The sequence below is a fragment of the Gobio gobio genome (genome assembly GCF_949357685.1).
Source record: "Gobio gobio genome assembly, chromosome: 22".
Taxonomy (NCBI): Eukaryota; Metazoa; Chordata; class Actinopteri; order Cypriniformes; family Gobionidae; genus Gobio; species Gobio gobio.
This window is the reverse complement of record NC_137118.1, coordinates 3,550,257-3,565,322: the sequence shown is the minus strand read 5'-3', so window position 1 is coordinate 3,565,322 and position 15,066 is coordinate 3,550,257. Positions and strand designations below refer to the sequence as shown.

The 15,066-nt window shown below is 42.3% G+C and overlaps 1 protein-coding gene across 1 annotated transcript in view; it reads right to left on the bottom strand.

Moving 5' to 3' along the window:
- Positions 1-15,066, bottom strand: part of uvrag (UV radiation resistance associated gene) — a 240,914-nt gene that overhangs the window by 85,062 nt on the left and 140,786 nt on the right. Inside the window, exon 13 of the mRNA XM_079804580.1 lies at positions 8,473-8,548. Coding sequence (XP_079660706.1) covers positions 8,473-8,548 — 76 coding nt within the window. The remainder of the gene's footprint in view (positions 1-8,472; positions 8,549-15,066) is intronic.

Here is a 15,066-nt window from a genome sequence, read left to right as displayed (position 1 = left end):
ACTATGGGTTAAGTACACACAAAAGAAACGGATCTTGCCTGTATTGTATTGTTGATGGCGGAGAGCTTTGATGGCAACAGCGGCAGTGCTTTAACCCTCTGGTGCTCTTCGGTCATTTCTGACCGGGACATTTTCTGTTTTGAAATTTTTTAAATCACTGCTTCATCAGAATGATATGAAACTTGGTGACTTGTCTAGCATTAGGTATGTTAACACACAAAAAAATTGAGGGCATGATTCGAGCATGCTAAGTGGTCGTAAAAAAAATACTCCCACTTGTGCTCTTCGGTCAAAAATGACACCATAGGAAATTAATGGGAAATCTGCAAAAACACAAATTCACAGAAAAAATATTTTCTAAAATAAAATCTATATTTCTAACAAATAAAAAATATCTAAAACTTTATAATAAATAGTCTTTGAGATTTTTTAAATATATATTCAAATCCATCAAAAAAAATCATTAAATGTGTTCAAACCAGAACTAGGGAATTCTCAAGCCTCTCCATAGAGACCTCTAGTGATTACACCCATGGTTGCATGATTTCTTAAATAATTCCAAAAGAGGGCGCTAATCTGCCTTCAAAAAAAAAATATTTTGAAGGCCTAGGGTACGTTCCATTCGACCGTAAGTGGACTGCGAAGTGGACTTCAGAGGGTATTCTGCCATCTTAAGTGAGATTCCAATCCAAAGGGAGCGAACATGTTCAGTCCGAAGGGCACTGCGAACGGCGCAGGGAAGAAGGGAACATCGATACATCACTTCACAGGAAGTGGAGAGCGAAAATCACCCAAATGTCTTTGCGCGTCGCGTGCATCACCTGTCTGAACCTGAAATAATGATGGTGCAGAGCCATTGGTTGGAAGAGTTTTTAAACAGCTCTGCGATTGAGGAGTTTACATATGCATTCAAATATTCATAGTTATTATAAAAACTAGAGTATTTATGAATGGTTATGGCAATAACTGTTACATTTGTATATTATATTTTATGAATATGTAAACAAATTAAAACTGTTGAGAAGCACCTGAGGGCTGTCATGTTTTATATTTTACTTTATTTACCTCAGGTATGTTTACTGTGCAGCTGCACTTGGGAAAGAAAGCGCACGAGATGAGACCGCTACAAAGACCATTGATTAAGAATAGCCTACATTTAAACATAGTTAACCAAATCAAAGTATTGTCATATTGAATGACAGGTGCAGCTTCAAATCTCTTCATAGTCAATACAGGTAACTTATAAGTAAACTGATAAAACTAATGGACAATGTTTTGATTATATGTTTTAGATAGCCTATACTGTGTGTTTTGTAAATGTATATGTTTATTATATGGTTTTCAATTTGAAAGTAAAGTAAATTACAATATTCATTTGTGTTATATCATAATCTGCACCCGTCGTTGACTTTCTTTGATGACGTTGCAGGGCGTTCCAAATGAGCGATTATTGTCAGCGAAGTCCACTTCAACTGATATACCGTGCTCAGGGAGTAGGGAGCAGTGAACAGTGCTTAGGGACCCTGTCGAATGGAATGCACCCCTAGTCTCTATTTTAACCTGATATAATAAAGATAATAAAAAAAGACAAAAAAAAACGGTATAATTTTCAATGGCAAAAATAGACCATAATTATTGCATAAATACAAAAAAATACCATAAAATCATCTCAAAATTCAAAATGAAAAAGAAAAAATATTATTGAAGAAAAATAAATTGCATTGGTTTTACTGCGGTGGAGGAAGTTGAATTTTTAGGTGTCCGGTCACTTATGACCGTGAAGACGACCAATGCAACCCCTAAACGAAGAGCACTAGATTAGAGGGCTGCATTGGGATTGAGTCCCACCGGGTCCCGCGGGACCCAACGTAAATCTCGCGGGAGCGGGCAGTTTGAATTTTGCTGCGGGCGGGAATGGGCGGCTAAAAAAAACACAGCGGGAATCGGCGGGATAGGGAGGTTGCCTAACGACACGATGGAGAAGATGTCAATAGATGATGTAGAAAAGAACCTCAAACGAGGTATTTACAGCACAAAAGCTAAGCAAGGAAAGTCTGACATTTGGAGAAGTTTCTCAATTGTTTTGGTAGGAAAAATCATGCGGTATAACGTTATATGTATCCACATATTGCGCAGCTGGCAAATACATCATACCTCACCAAAAACGCTCAGCACTCCCTGCAGGTCAAGTTGACTGTTTGGTGTTTTTGACAAACAATACATAGAATTTTAGTGAGTGGAAATGGATTGTTTCTAAATGTCCGTTTGCTATTTTGTGTTCACATTACGTTCTGTTGAAGCATGTTTTCTCAGGTTTCCTTTCAGTCGGTCACGTTCGACGTCCGTCGGAACTGACCGACGAATTGGGATCTGTTTTTTGTTTCTCAATCTGTTTTTCTGTTTTCTGTTTTGCAAAGCAGTCTATTTTGATGTGCAAAGTTTTTGATAAAAACGAAATTATATTTGAATGTATTTGTCTTTTTTTTTTTTACATGCAGGCCAGGGAAACGAAACAAACAACCCCATGAATCTCTTTAATAATATCAATACAAAAAGGCCTACGTGTTTTTTTTTTCCTGCGGGACGGGAGAAGACACAAAATCAATGCATCTCTATTATTGTGCGGGAATAAATTCTCAGAGTTTTGCGGGTGCGGGCGGGAGTGGACATGCATATTGCGGGAGCGAGCGGGAGTGGACATACATATTGCGGGAGCGGGCGGGAGTGGACATGCATATTGCGGGAGCGGGCGGGAGTGGACATGCATATTGCGGGAGCGGGCGGGAGTGTAACACATACGTTGCGGGAGCGGGCGGTAATGGTCAGAAATTCGGCGGGTGCGGGCGGGAGCGGGATGAAGAAAACAGTCCCGCGCAGGGCTCTACACCAGAGGGTTAAAGACTTCTCAGAAGAAACAGAAACAGAGTCTCACAGTTAAAAAATCTCTCAATTCAAAAAGCACCCTCACCAAATATTAAAGCACAAACTAAACTAGCTGTCTCTGACTCTAGCAGCAATAGTGCAAACGACTATTAGAAATTATATTTAGAAATAAATAGTTTTTATCACCAGGTTTCTAACTCATCCATCACAGACAAAAGTGCCCGTGCGAAACCCCGCCGGCCACCTGACATTCTTCTCCCTTCCTCCCACGACACGAGGACTAAATAAAAACAACATCCAGTCAGAGCGCCGCTTCAAAGCAACTAAAACACCCCTCCTCTCTCTCTCTCCATCCCTCCTGCCTGCTTGGATCGTTTTCAAACACACACAATTTAATAAAAGATAGACGTTTAATCTCCTCCATTCCAGAACAAGAGCGCCGCTGTGAAACCCGATCTCTGCTTAGTCTCGCCAGCCGGACACACTGAGCCACCGCGGCTACGGCTAACCAACGGAACGCATTAAAGACCAGAGGGACAGACGGGGGAAAGATAGAGGCGGAGCCCACCAGAAAAACAACAACATGATAACAAACAGCTAGTTATTCGCAAATCACGTTAGGCAGGGAAAGACGCGGACATCAGGCCTAGCCCAGGGTTTCTGCAGATTCCACCAAGTCAAATTTAAGACTTTTTAAGACGTTTATGAATGAAATTTAAGACCTATAAAGGAAATGCAGACACATATTTAATTGCAAAGTAAATAAATGTATTCAAATTGAACAAATCGATAAACTTGCATTTCCTCATAGCTCAATCCCACCAGGATTTCCCGACTTTTTTTTTTTGTGACTTTTGAGATCAAAATTGCTGATTTTGTGGTTTTTGTGATTTTTTTCATAATTAGGACACCACATTTACCATATTATATATTATGTTAGATGCAAAATAGCCATACATGACAATATAATAAAAATCAAAATACATAAATCTTGTTTATTTTGGTTTTCAAATAATCTAAAAAAAAAAAACGCATGTTGATTTTTCATTATATTTAGTAACCGCACAAACACAAAAAAACTGGAGGATTATTAGCCGAAGAATAAAATCCGTTTTATGTGTCTGTGGTACAATCTGAAAGAGACGAAATAACACGAAAGCTGATTGGCTGCAATATAAGCTGCATGTTGGTCTCATTTGCGGTCATATTAAAGCAAATTATATCTAGACTATTTGAACATTGTAAAGAGCGGCAGGATTTCAATGAGCATTAGATGTAGCGTTACATGGACTTGTTTAAAATTATTTAAGACCTAGAACAGAATACTTCAGCCAATTTAAGACTTTTTAAGGCCTAAAATTTAGATTTTGAAATTCAGACGGCAGAGTTAAAGCTAAAAAGAAACTACAAGTAGCGTGACTCAAGGGCAAAGCGTCATGCATTCTCCGGACAGAACTCAAACTGGAACACATGTGCGATCGGACACAGAGGCCCAGAAATCCAATGGGTTACAGCTCATCTGTTTTGCTACCTCGCCATGTTAACTAACATTAAAAGCCGAGTTCAACCGACTCAAGCGCTTCAAAATGTCGAGTTCACCGAGCTCATATGGATCGGCTTGACTCCGGGTGAGAGGCTTCACAAACCATGAGTTTAAAGACGGTCAACATACCGAGATAAGCTCCATTAGCTTGGCCTACAGAGAAACACTGACAAGGTTAATGAAGATTTCTGGCAAAGGTGCAAAGCATTACATTCGCTCTGATTAAGGGGACGTGGAATGGAAATGCTGGGCGACAGGCAGTATGAAGATCAAGCTGCGGAGGGCATCTCGCAGTCAGACTACAAATGGAGGCATATATCAAACATGACAGATATATACGTTTTCCCCTCAGAGTTGGCTAAGCTTACATATCACTCCGTACCACGTACAGCGGCGTTTTTGTTCTAGCGTGTGGGTCAGAGACGGACCGATTCGGTCGACCTGCTCGCTTCTTTCTGAAGTCTGTGTTATTCATCTCCACCTTAAGTTGGGGCAACAGCTGGAGCGCAGGAGGCCTGGATTCCTCTCCCAGAGTCGTGGAGGCGTGTTAATCTTACACCTAACCAGGGGAATTGATTACATTCGTGTTGTATGATTCTGAAGCTTAAACTTGAATTGGATTTGAGCCATGGCTCATTTTAGATGATGTTAAAGTCGGCATGAAACGGAAGGTGAGATCGTCTTTTTCTCCGTGTTGTGACTAGGGTTGGGTACCGTTCACATTTTAACTGGTATCGGTACCTTTTTTCGGTCCTTAGGGATTTACATCAATAACTGTAAAGAACCTGTAAGTCATTTATAGAAGTGGTATTGACATTATGCCAGAGCTGCCCTGGTCTCTGTCTGCCATTGTCTGTGATGTTTGTTTACTGTAATATTTACTAGATAGTAGGCTACTAGGTACTTCAATTTAATTAATAAAAACAACCATATTATTTGTGTCTTTTTATTTTCATTTCTATGAAAAGATTTCCCACAAATGATGTGCTGTGTATTTTCTGGTAATCAAATGAAGACATAAGACATTCATTTAATTTATCTTTTGATTTAATACACTTTTTTGTCAAACAAACTGCTGCACAACTGAGCTTTATATGGTTAAAATTAAAACATTAAAATAGAAAAATTGTAATGTATTACTTAAAAAAATTAAGTTTTGATTATTATTATTACATTTCTGTTAGTATTATTAATTGAGACGTATCTAAATTCTACTGTACAACAGTGATGTATTTGTCAAGATAAACCGCCTTTGAGTTTCTGTGTTTATGATATGACGGTAGTTTTTCTCAAATGACACCGTAAAATGCTCATAAAGTGACTCTGGAGATGACGTTCCTGCGTTCATGTCCTCATTTGAGACGACAGAGATGGAAACATGCGACCTTCATAGTGATAGTGAGCGCGATAGTAAGTGAGTGAGTGTGTGTGTGTGTGTGTGTGTGTGGTAAACCGCGCTTCTACGGCATTCATTCGCACAGAGACACGCATGATTCGTATTTAAATAGTCTTTTTGCGGTTTAATATTCACAGACACTAGTCTATATCACCAGATGCGTTCTCAGGTACCGAAATTTGGTACCGATTAATTTAATGTGAATCGGTACTCGGTAGTACCGACGTAATTCGGTCGGTGCCCTTAAAAGTACAGAGTTCGGTAACCAACCCTAGTTGTGGCGTATATCCGAGTGAAACGGCTTCTGAAATTGGAAAAAATTTAGGCCGGGGCTTGATTTCGTCCTTCGGGAATTGATTTGATTGTTGGAAGTTAGGCGTTGCAAACAAAATGGAGGCAGATTTGAATGCCAGTTTGCACTCAATCCATCTCTAAAATAAATTTATTTCTACATATGTTACTGAGCATATTTCCTCACTTTTCGCTGGTTTATGCTACAGATTTCACAAAATTTAGGCCTTTTATGGCTTTATTTCTGTAAAACTTTTTTCTAGTGGTGGGCCGTTATCGGCGTTAACGTGAGACTCTTATCGGGCGATAAAAAAATATCGCCGTTAATCTATTCTCAAAGTTGGGTTGAGAGCTGGGTCTATACTACGCAAGCTATGATGACTTTCACCTTGATATTTTAGAGCGGATGTAGAACTAGCCGAATTGCACTGTAGGGGCGAGAGATCGAGTCTTCGAACCTGTGTGTATGCCTACTAGTGTTGTCAAAAATATTGATATTTCGCTATGTATCGATACTGAAATATCTGAACCGATACGATACTCATTTTCTACAGTATCGATATCAGCTGCGCTCTCCTCTCCGACTGACAGTGAGTTGACACGAACCCGCCTCCTCTCATTCAGTCCGTTTAATCCTCTGAACATAGCGAACGCGTGTTCTGCTGGATTTTTCCTCATGACAGCGTGTTAGCATTGGTGTGACTGGTCTGAATTACGCGCGGGGTTGCACATAACGTTAATTCTACTAATTCCCACAGATTTCGCGCTCGCATCTGAAGCGCACACACACATACCGTAATAAAGCCGCCTCTGACACACCAGTGCAAAAATGAGCTCCTTTTTCCATCTTATTAATGGTCAAATACACTCAAAAATGTCTCAGTGCCCATCTTGGTGAGTTTTAACGTAAACACAGTCGTAACCAGCTCACAGGAACAGTGTTTGGGATCCATGCGTGCGTCAGGTCTTAAAGGGACAGAAGTTATTTATTATTCAAACTACAAAAAGACAAACGATCACTTACGAGCACACACATTCTGAATGCCTTCGGCAGAATTCAAATGAGCCATTTTAATCTAGATTAATCTAGACTAATTCCAAGATTACAGTGAGATTAATCTAGATTAAAAAAATGTATCTATGCCCTCCACTACTTTTTTCTCAGCTCTCCCTTCCGCTGTAAGCACGTTCACACATGCTGCATTTCTAAGTACGAGCCGTCACAACAAGCTGTTCGTCTGACTATATTGAGTAATTTTTACATAAAAAAAGCTTTTATTTCTCATATATTTCTCTCTTTTTGCCGCAAGTCCTTCCTGAAGAAGGTATTGTGACACGCACCTAACCACCATATTGCTACGATCAGGTTTCTGAGAGGCGGTGCAGAAACGAGACAGGGGGCGAAAACCCCGCCCTCTCGCCATAGCACATGACCGGGAGAGAAGAGAAGTCGTTTCGATGGGGGAGGGAACGTTAACGTATTTGATTAAAGATTATAAGGGTAAATTAATTTTTTTAAATTAATGACGTGCACAGATAAATCAGCTATAGTAAACACTACAATATTAAATATAAAAAAAATGTTATATTTATATGCCGCCTTTAATGCAAGTGATTGGACAAGGAACGTCAGTTCTGGAGCTTCAGCTGTGAAAACTTTGAGAGCGAGGTAGAAGTTTAGACTCACTGGGCAACATTCATCCATCTTGATTTTTACAGTGGAACTGTTTTTCCTTGGCAGCACTGATGCTCCCAACTTCAAAAATTAAAAAACATTTAGGAGCACCACATCTAAAATGTTTATAATGTTTACATTAACATAATAATGTAAGCAGCCATATCACCCTTTAGCCCAAGACTGGTTTCCCACTGAAGCTAAGCAGGGCTGAGCCTGGTCAGTATCTGGATGGGAGACCAACTGGGAAACTAGGCTTCTGCTGGACGAGGTGATAGTGAGACCAGCAGGGGGCGCTCACCCTGTGGTCTGTGTGGGTCCAAACACCCCAGTGATGGGGACACTATACTATAACAAGCAACGTCCTTCAGATGAGACGTTAAACTGAGGTCCTGACTCACTGTGGTCATTAATATCCCAGGATGTCCTTTGATAAAGAGTAGGTGTGTAACCCCGGCACAAAATACAGAAATCTCTCGTCTCAGGGGGATATGAGGGAGGGACGCACGATCATTCCAATATACTTCCGGGTTTCTACTGATACTTGCTAATCGCTGAAGTATCCCTTTAATCAGGCATCTCAATTATTTGCACTCGCACAAATGCTCCCAAATCTTTTTGAGATGGCACAGATTGAATTTCAGGTGCATATGCGACCAAAATGGAACACGTTGAGAGTCTTACCTGGGCGATGTTCTTGTTGAGCAAATAGACGCCGTATTCAAACTGGAATCGCTCTCCTCTGGGATAAAGGGGGAACCTGCACACAAGAGCAGCATCATGAGAAAGAGTTTCCCACATGCTTCCCATACCAAACACAACGACAAGAACATTTTTATGAGGTCGTTATCAGTTCATAACTTTGCACAGGACAAGCTCACACAAAACAAAGAAAAACAGCAGGTCATCTGATAAAGCAGCTTTAAAGCCTGAAACTAACGACTGTATTTACACACCAACATTCTCTTAGTGTTTAAGGGTTTTCATGTCCTGGGAAGTTAACAGAGCAACGATGACGCTTCAAACTCTTCTCAAACTCGGGCTGTTTCTGACGCAAGACATTTGTGCAGATGTTAAGAGACCGCCCGGAGCTCTGGAGGTCTGGTTCTGATCCGCTTCTCAAACGCATGTCTGAAACACAATCTATTATCCCTTAAAATCATCATTCTGGCTTGTTTCTGTCGGTCAGTTCTCATTTAAACCACAGGCGTAATCATGATTCAGAAATGGCCGAGCGGCACACAATATCAATGTCTACATCAGAGCCACGAATAATGAACTAACCGGTCAAGATGCACAACAGATGAACACGCTGGAGTATTAATGCAATTCTGAAGGGTGCACATTGAAGCGTTTACAGGGAATGGAAGGCTTTAGGAAAAGGTTGTATTATAAAAATAGTGCAACACAATAGTGGACATGTTCCAGAGATCATGTGATGGGGACAACACTCACTTTTATCCAATCATTGTATCCTATTGAAGCAATACATCAATATAGATATTGATCATTAGTCAATAAAATATGAGTAAGAGCTGAGTTTGCAAAGAAATGTAACTGCTTGCAAGGCACCAATAAAGTAATGTGTTTAGTTTGGTTTAATGCAAAAAAATTAATTCATACATTTAATAAATTAAATTAAATAAAACAAAAGAAACCATAAATAAGACCTAAATTTGCATTGATTTGTTATAATTTTATAGTACACTTAGGTTTTAAGCTTAAGGTTCAAAGTAAATTAGAAATATTAAAACCAATTTTTTTTTAAATTAAATCAAATTAAATGCATCAAATTAAATAAATAAAAAACAAAAGAAAATAACAACATAAAATAAAATAAAACAAAATTTCCATAGATTTTTATTTGTTTTAGAGTCCACTTAGATTTTAAGCTTTGGTTCAAAGTAAATACAATAATAAGTAAAATAAAATACATAACATAACATAACTAAAATAAAATCAATTAAAACAAAATAAAAACAATTGTTTTAAAGTACACTTAGGTTTTAAGTTATGATTCAAAGTAAATAAAATAACATAAAATAAAATAATAACATGCATAACATAAAAGAATAAAAAAAAACTAAATTTGCATTTGTTTTTTTTGTTTTAAAGTACAGTTAGATTTTAAGCTTTGGATGAAAGTAAATAAAAATTAATAAATAATACAATTAAATACAGTTAAATTGATTTAAATACATAACATAACATAACTAAACTAAAATTAAATAAAATAAATAATAAAATAAAACTTTTTTTAGTTTTAGAGTACACTTTAAGCTTTGGTTCAAAGTAAATCAAATAATAAATCAAATTAATTATATTAAATTAAATTCCTAAATTTGCATAGATTTTTTTGTTTTTGTACAAAAAAAAAGTACACAAGCTTTGGATCAAAGTAAATTAGAAATATTTTAAATAAATAAATAAACCGAAATTTCCATTGATTTTTATAAGTTTTAAAGTACACTTAGGTTTTAAGCTTTGGTTCAAAGTAAATACAAATAATAAAATAAAATAAAATAAAATATGAAAATAAATAAAGCAGGAGTAAATGTGCAAACAGAAATATAAAAACATAACTTAAGTGCCATAAATGGTTTGGTTTTTAACGCTGATCGTTCTTCTGAGACTTTCAAGCTTTAATCTTACATTTCTATTACATTTGTGAAAATAAATTTTATACAGTACAGAAGAACAATCAAAACAGAATATCTGATGAATATCAAGATTATCAAACAGTGCTAGGAGTGTAGAAGTAGTGGACACGTTTCAAACACAAGCAGACGTCCTATTAGTTTAATTAGAAAATACGGCCTGAAAAAACCCAGTTGGAAAGTCCCTCTGAAAAAACACAATCTCAACAAACAGACAGAAACACAACCTGTGAATATATCCCTCCTCAAACACCTGCCACAACGGCGGTCCTGCTAATGTCAGAGTACGCCATTCCTGCCCTGTTATTACGAGAGAGAGAGAGAGAGAGAGAGAGAGAGAGAGAGAGAGAGAGAAAAGCCTCCAGCTTAACCACCTGTGATCAACACAAACACGGCCACTTCCACCACAAAGCCTCCGTGACAGCGCAGTCAGGCTTATTAAAACACTCCACACCTGAGGAATGCATTCGGAGAGTCGCGCCATTGTGAAAGAGTCATTCATCTATTATTTTCAGAAAGCTGATCGGTAGGAGAGGTCATGGACTGGGGCTGGTCTGGGGTAGGAGAGGTCGTGGACTGGGGCTGGTCTGGGGTAGGAGAGGTCGTGGACTGGGGCTGGTCTGGGGTAGGAGAGATCATGGACTGTGGGTCTGGGGTAGGAGAGGTCATGGACTGGGGCTGGTCTGGGGTAGGAGAGGTCGTGGACTGGGGCTGGTCTGGGGTAGGAGAGGTCGTGGACTGGGGCTGGTCTGGGGTAGGAGAGGTCGTGGACTGGGGCTGGTCTGGGGTAGGAGAGATCATGGACTGTGGGTCTGGGGTAGGAGAGGTCGTGGACTGGGGCTGGTCTGGGGTAGGAGAGGTCGTGGACTGGGGCTGGTCTGGGGTAGGAGAGGTCGTGGACTGGGGCTGGTCTGGGGTAGGAGAGGTCGTGGACTGGGGCTGGTCTGGGGTAGGAGAGGTCGTGGACTGTGGCTGGTCTGGGGTAGGAGAGGTCGTGGACTGGGGCTGGCCTGGGGTAGGAGAGGTCGTGGACTGTGGCTGGTCTGGGGTAGGAGAGGTCATGGACTGGGGCTGGTCTGGGGTAGGAGAGGTCGTGGACTGGGGCTGGTCTGGGGTAGGAGAGGTCATGGACTGGGGCTGGTCTGGGGTAGGAGAGGTCATGGACTGGGGCTGGTCTGGGGTAGGAGAGGTCGTGGACTGGGGGTCTGGGGTAGGAGAGGTCATGGACTGGGGCTGGCCTGGGGTAGGAGAGGTCGTGGACTGGGGCTGGTCTGGGGTAGGAGAGGTCATGGACTGGGGCTGGTCTGGGGTAGGAGAGGTCATGGACTGGGGCTGGTCTGGGGTAGGAGAGGTCATGGACTGGGGCTGGTCTGGGGTAGGAGAGGTCATGGACTGGGGGTCTGGGGTAGGAGAGATCGTGGACTGGGGCTGGTCTGGGGTAGGAGAGGTCGTGGACTGGGGCTGGTCTGGGGTAGGAGAGGTCATGGACTGGGGCTGGTCTGGGGTAGGAGAGGTCATGGACTGGGGCAGGTCTGGGGTAGGAGAGGTCATGGACTGGGGCTGGTCTGGGGTAGGAGAGGTCATGGACTGGGGCTGGTCTGGGGTAGGAGAGATCGTGGACTGGGGCTGGTCTGGGGTAGGAGAGGTCATGGACTGGGGCTGGTCTGGGGTAGGAGAGGTCATGGACTGGGGCTGGTCTGGGGTAGGAGAGGTCATGGACTGGGGCTGGTCTGGGGTAGGAGAGGTCATGGACTGGGGCTGGTCTGGGGTAGGAGAGGTCATGGACTGGGGCTGGTCTGGGGTAGGAGAGGTCATGGACTGGGGGTCTGGGGTAGGAGAGGTCGTGGACTGTGGCTGGTCTGGGGTAGGAGAGGTCATGGACTGGGGCTGGTCTGGGGTAGGAGAGGTCGTGGACTGGGGCTGGTCTGGGGTAGGAGAGGTCATGGACTGGGGCTGGTCTGGGGTAGGAGAGGTCATGGACTGGGGCTGGTCTGGGGTAGGAGAGGTCGTGGACTGGGGGTCTGGGGTAGGAGAGGTCGTGGACTGGGGCTGGCCTGGGGTAGGAGAGGTCGTGGACTGGGGCTGGTCTGGGGTAGGAGAGGTCATGGACTGGGGCTGGTCTGGGGTAGGAGAGGTCATGGACTGGGGCTGGTCTGGGGTAGGAGAGGTCATGGACTGGGGCTGGTCTGGGGTAGGAGAGGTCATGGACTGGGGGTCTGGGGTAGGAGAGATCGTGGACTGGGGCTGGTCTGGGGTAGGAGAGGTCGTGGACTGGGGCTGGTCTGGGGTAGGAGAGGTCATGGACTGGGGCTGGTCTGGGGTAGGAGAGGTCATGGACTGGGGCAGGTCTGGGGTAGGAGAGGTCATGGACTGGGGCTGGTCTGGGGTAGGAGAGGTCATGGACTGGGGCTGGTCTGGGGTAGGAGAGATCGTGGACTGGGGCTGGTCTGGGGTAGGAGAGGTCATGGACTGGGGCTGGTCTGGGGTAGGAGAGGTCATGGACTGGGGCTGGTCTGGGGTAGGAGAGGTCATGGACTGGGGCTGGTCTGGGGTAGGAGAGGTCATGGACTGGGGCTGGTCTGGGGTAGGAGAGGTCATGGACTGGGGCTGGTCTGGGGTAGGAGAGGTCATGGACTGGGGGTCTGGGGTAGGAGAGGTCGTGGACTGGGGCTGGCCTGGGGTAGGAGAGGTCGTGGACTGTGGGCCTGGGGTCGCAGGCTTCAGCCTACGGGCGGCCAGAGGTGTGAGCGATCCTCCGGAAGATCCTCTGTAATCCGCCAGGCCTTTTCTCAGTCCCACCTGGAACTCGTGCTTTTAATCGCGGAAGAGTGGAGACAGACCCAGCAATTCCCTCTACGTCCTGTCTGAACAATTCTGTCTCTCATACACACACACACAACTTTCTGTCTTACCTCTAAGACACAGGGGGGCATAATTTTGAAGCAGGTGCATAGATAAAACCCTCAACGGACTGAACACACACACACACACACACACACCCACACACACACACACGTTTGTTGTTGTGAAATGTGAGGACATTCCATAGGCGTAATGGTTTTTATACCGTACAAACCGTATTTTCTATCCCCTTACACTGACCCTGCCCCTAAACCTAGCCCTCACAGGAGACTGTGCAGTTCACTTTCTGTGAAAAAAAACTTGTTCTGTGTGATTTATAAGCATTTTGAAAAGTGAGGACATGGGGAACGTCCTCATATTTCACCCTCTTTTTGTAATACCTATGTCATACCCATGTCATTATACACATTTGTGTCCTGATATTTCACGAAAACATGCCCACACACACACACACACACACACACACACACACACACACACACACACACACGACACAACAACAACAACAACAACAACAACAACAACAACAACATGCCATTCATGTCACTTTGAGTGTAAAAGAGCAGAACAAGGTACAGTGGTGCAACTAATTAAAATAAACGAAAATAAATTAAAATTTTTATTAAATAGAAAAATTATTTTCTACACTGGTTGAACTGTATGCATTTGATTCACTAAAGAGAACTGAATCATAAGAGTCATTTGTTAGACTACACTGGTTGAACTGAATGCATTTGATTCACTAAAGAGAGCTGACTCATAAGAGTCATTTGTTAGACTACACAGGTTGGACTGTATGTATTTGATTCACTAAAGAGAACTGAATCATAAGAGTCATTTTTTAGACTACACTGGTTGAACTGAATGTATTTGATTCACTAAAGAGAGCTGACTCATAAGAGTCATTTGTTAGACTACACTGGTTGGACTGTATGTATTTGATTCACTAAAGAAAACGGAATCATAAGAGTCATTTGTTAGACTACACTGGTTGAACTGTATGTATTTGATTCACTAAAGAGAACTGAACATATGAGTCAGTTGTTAGACTACACTGGTTGGACTGTATGTATTTGATTCACTAAAGAAAACGGAATCATAAGAGTCATTTGTTAGACTACACTGGTTTGGTCTGTATGTATTTGATTCACTAAAGAAAACGGAATCATAAGAGTCATTTGTTAGACAACACTGGTTGGACTGTATGTATTTGATTCACTAAAAAACGAATTGGTTTGTTAGAGTCATTTGTTTGGGAATCAGATTACACTGGTCACGATGAAATGTATGTTTCTTGCTTGTGCCGCGACTAAATAAGAAGTGTAAGAAACTCTGTCAGAGTATTTTAGTACAGTATTTCATCAAGAACCGAAATCGAACATCATTTGGTTCCCGATCATATCCTCACAAGCCACATCTTACCACACTCCATAAAACAACGACAGTAACCCAGCCAAAAATCACTCACACACACGCAAGCATACGCTGGCGTGCACATACCGTCACCTTACAGTGATTAATGAGCACTCTCCGGTGTGTGTGTGTGTGTGTGTGTGTGTGAGATCATACTGCTGTGACTCTGGTTCACAGAGCACCAGGAATTCCTCAAGGGAATGTCCAGTCAAATATATTATAACAGAGCAACAGGGGGCAGGAAGCAAGCGTGTGTGTGTGTGTGTGTGTGTGTGTGTGTGTGTGTGTGTGTGTGTGTGTGTGTGTGTGTGTGTGTGTGTGTGTGTGTGTGTGTGTGTGTGAATAA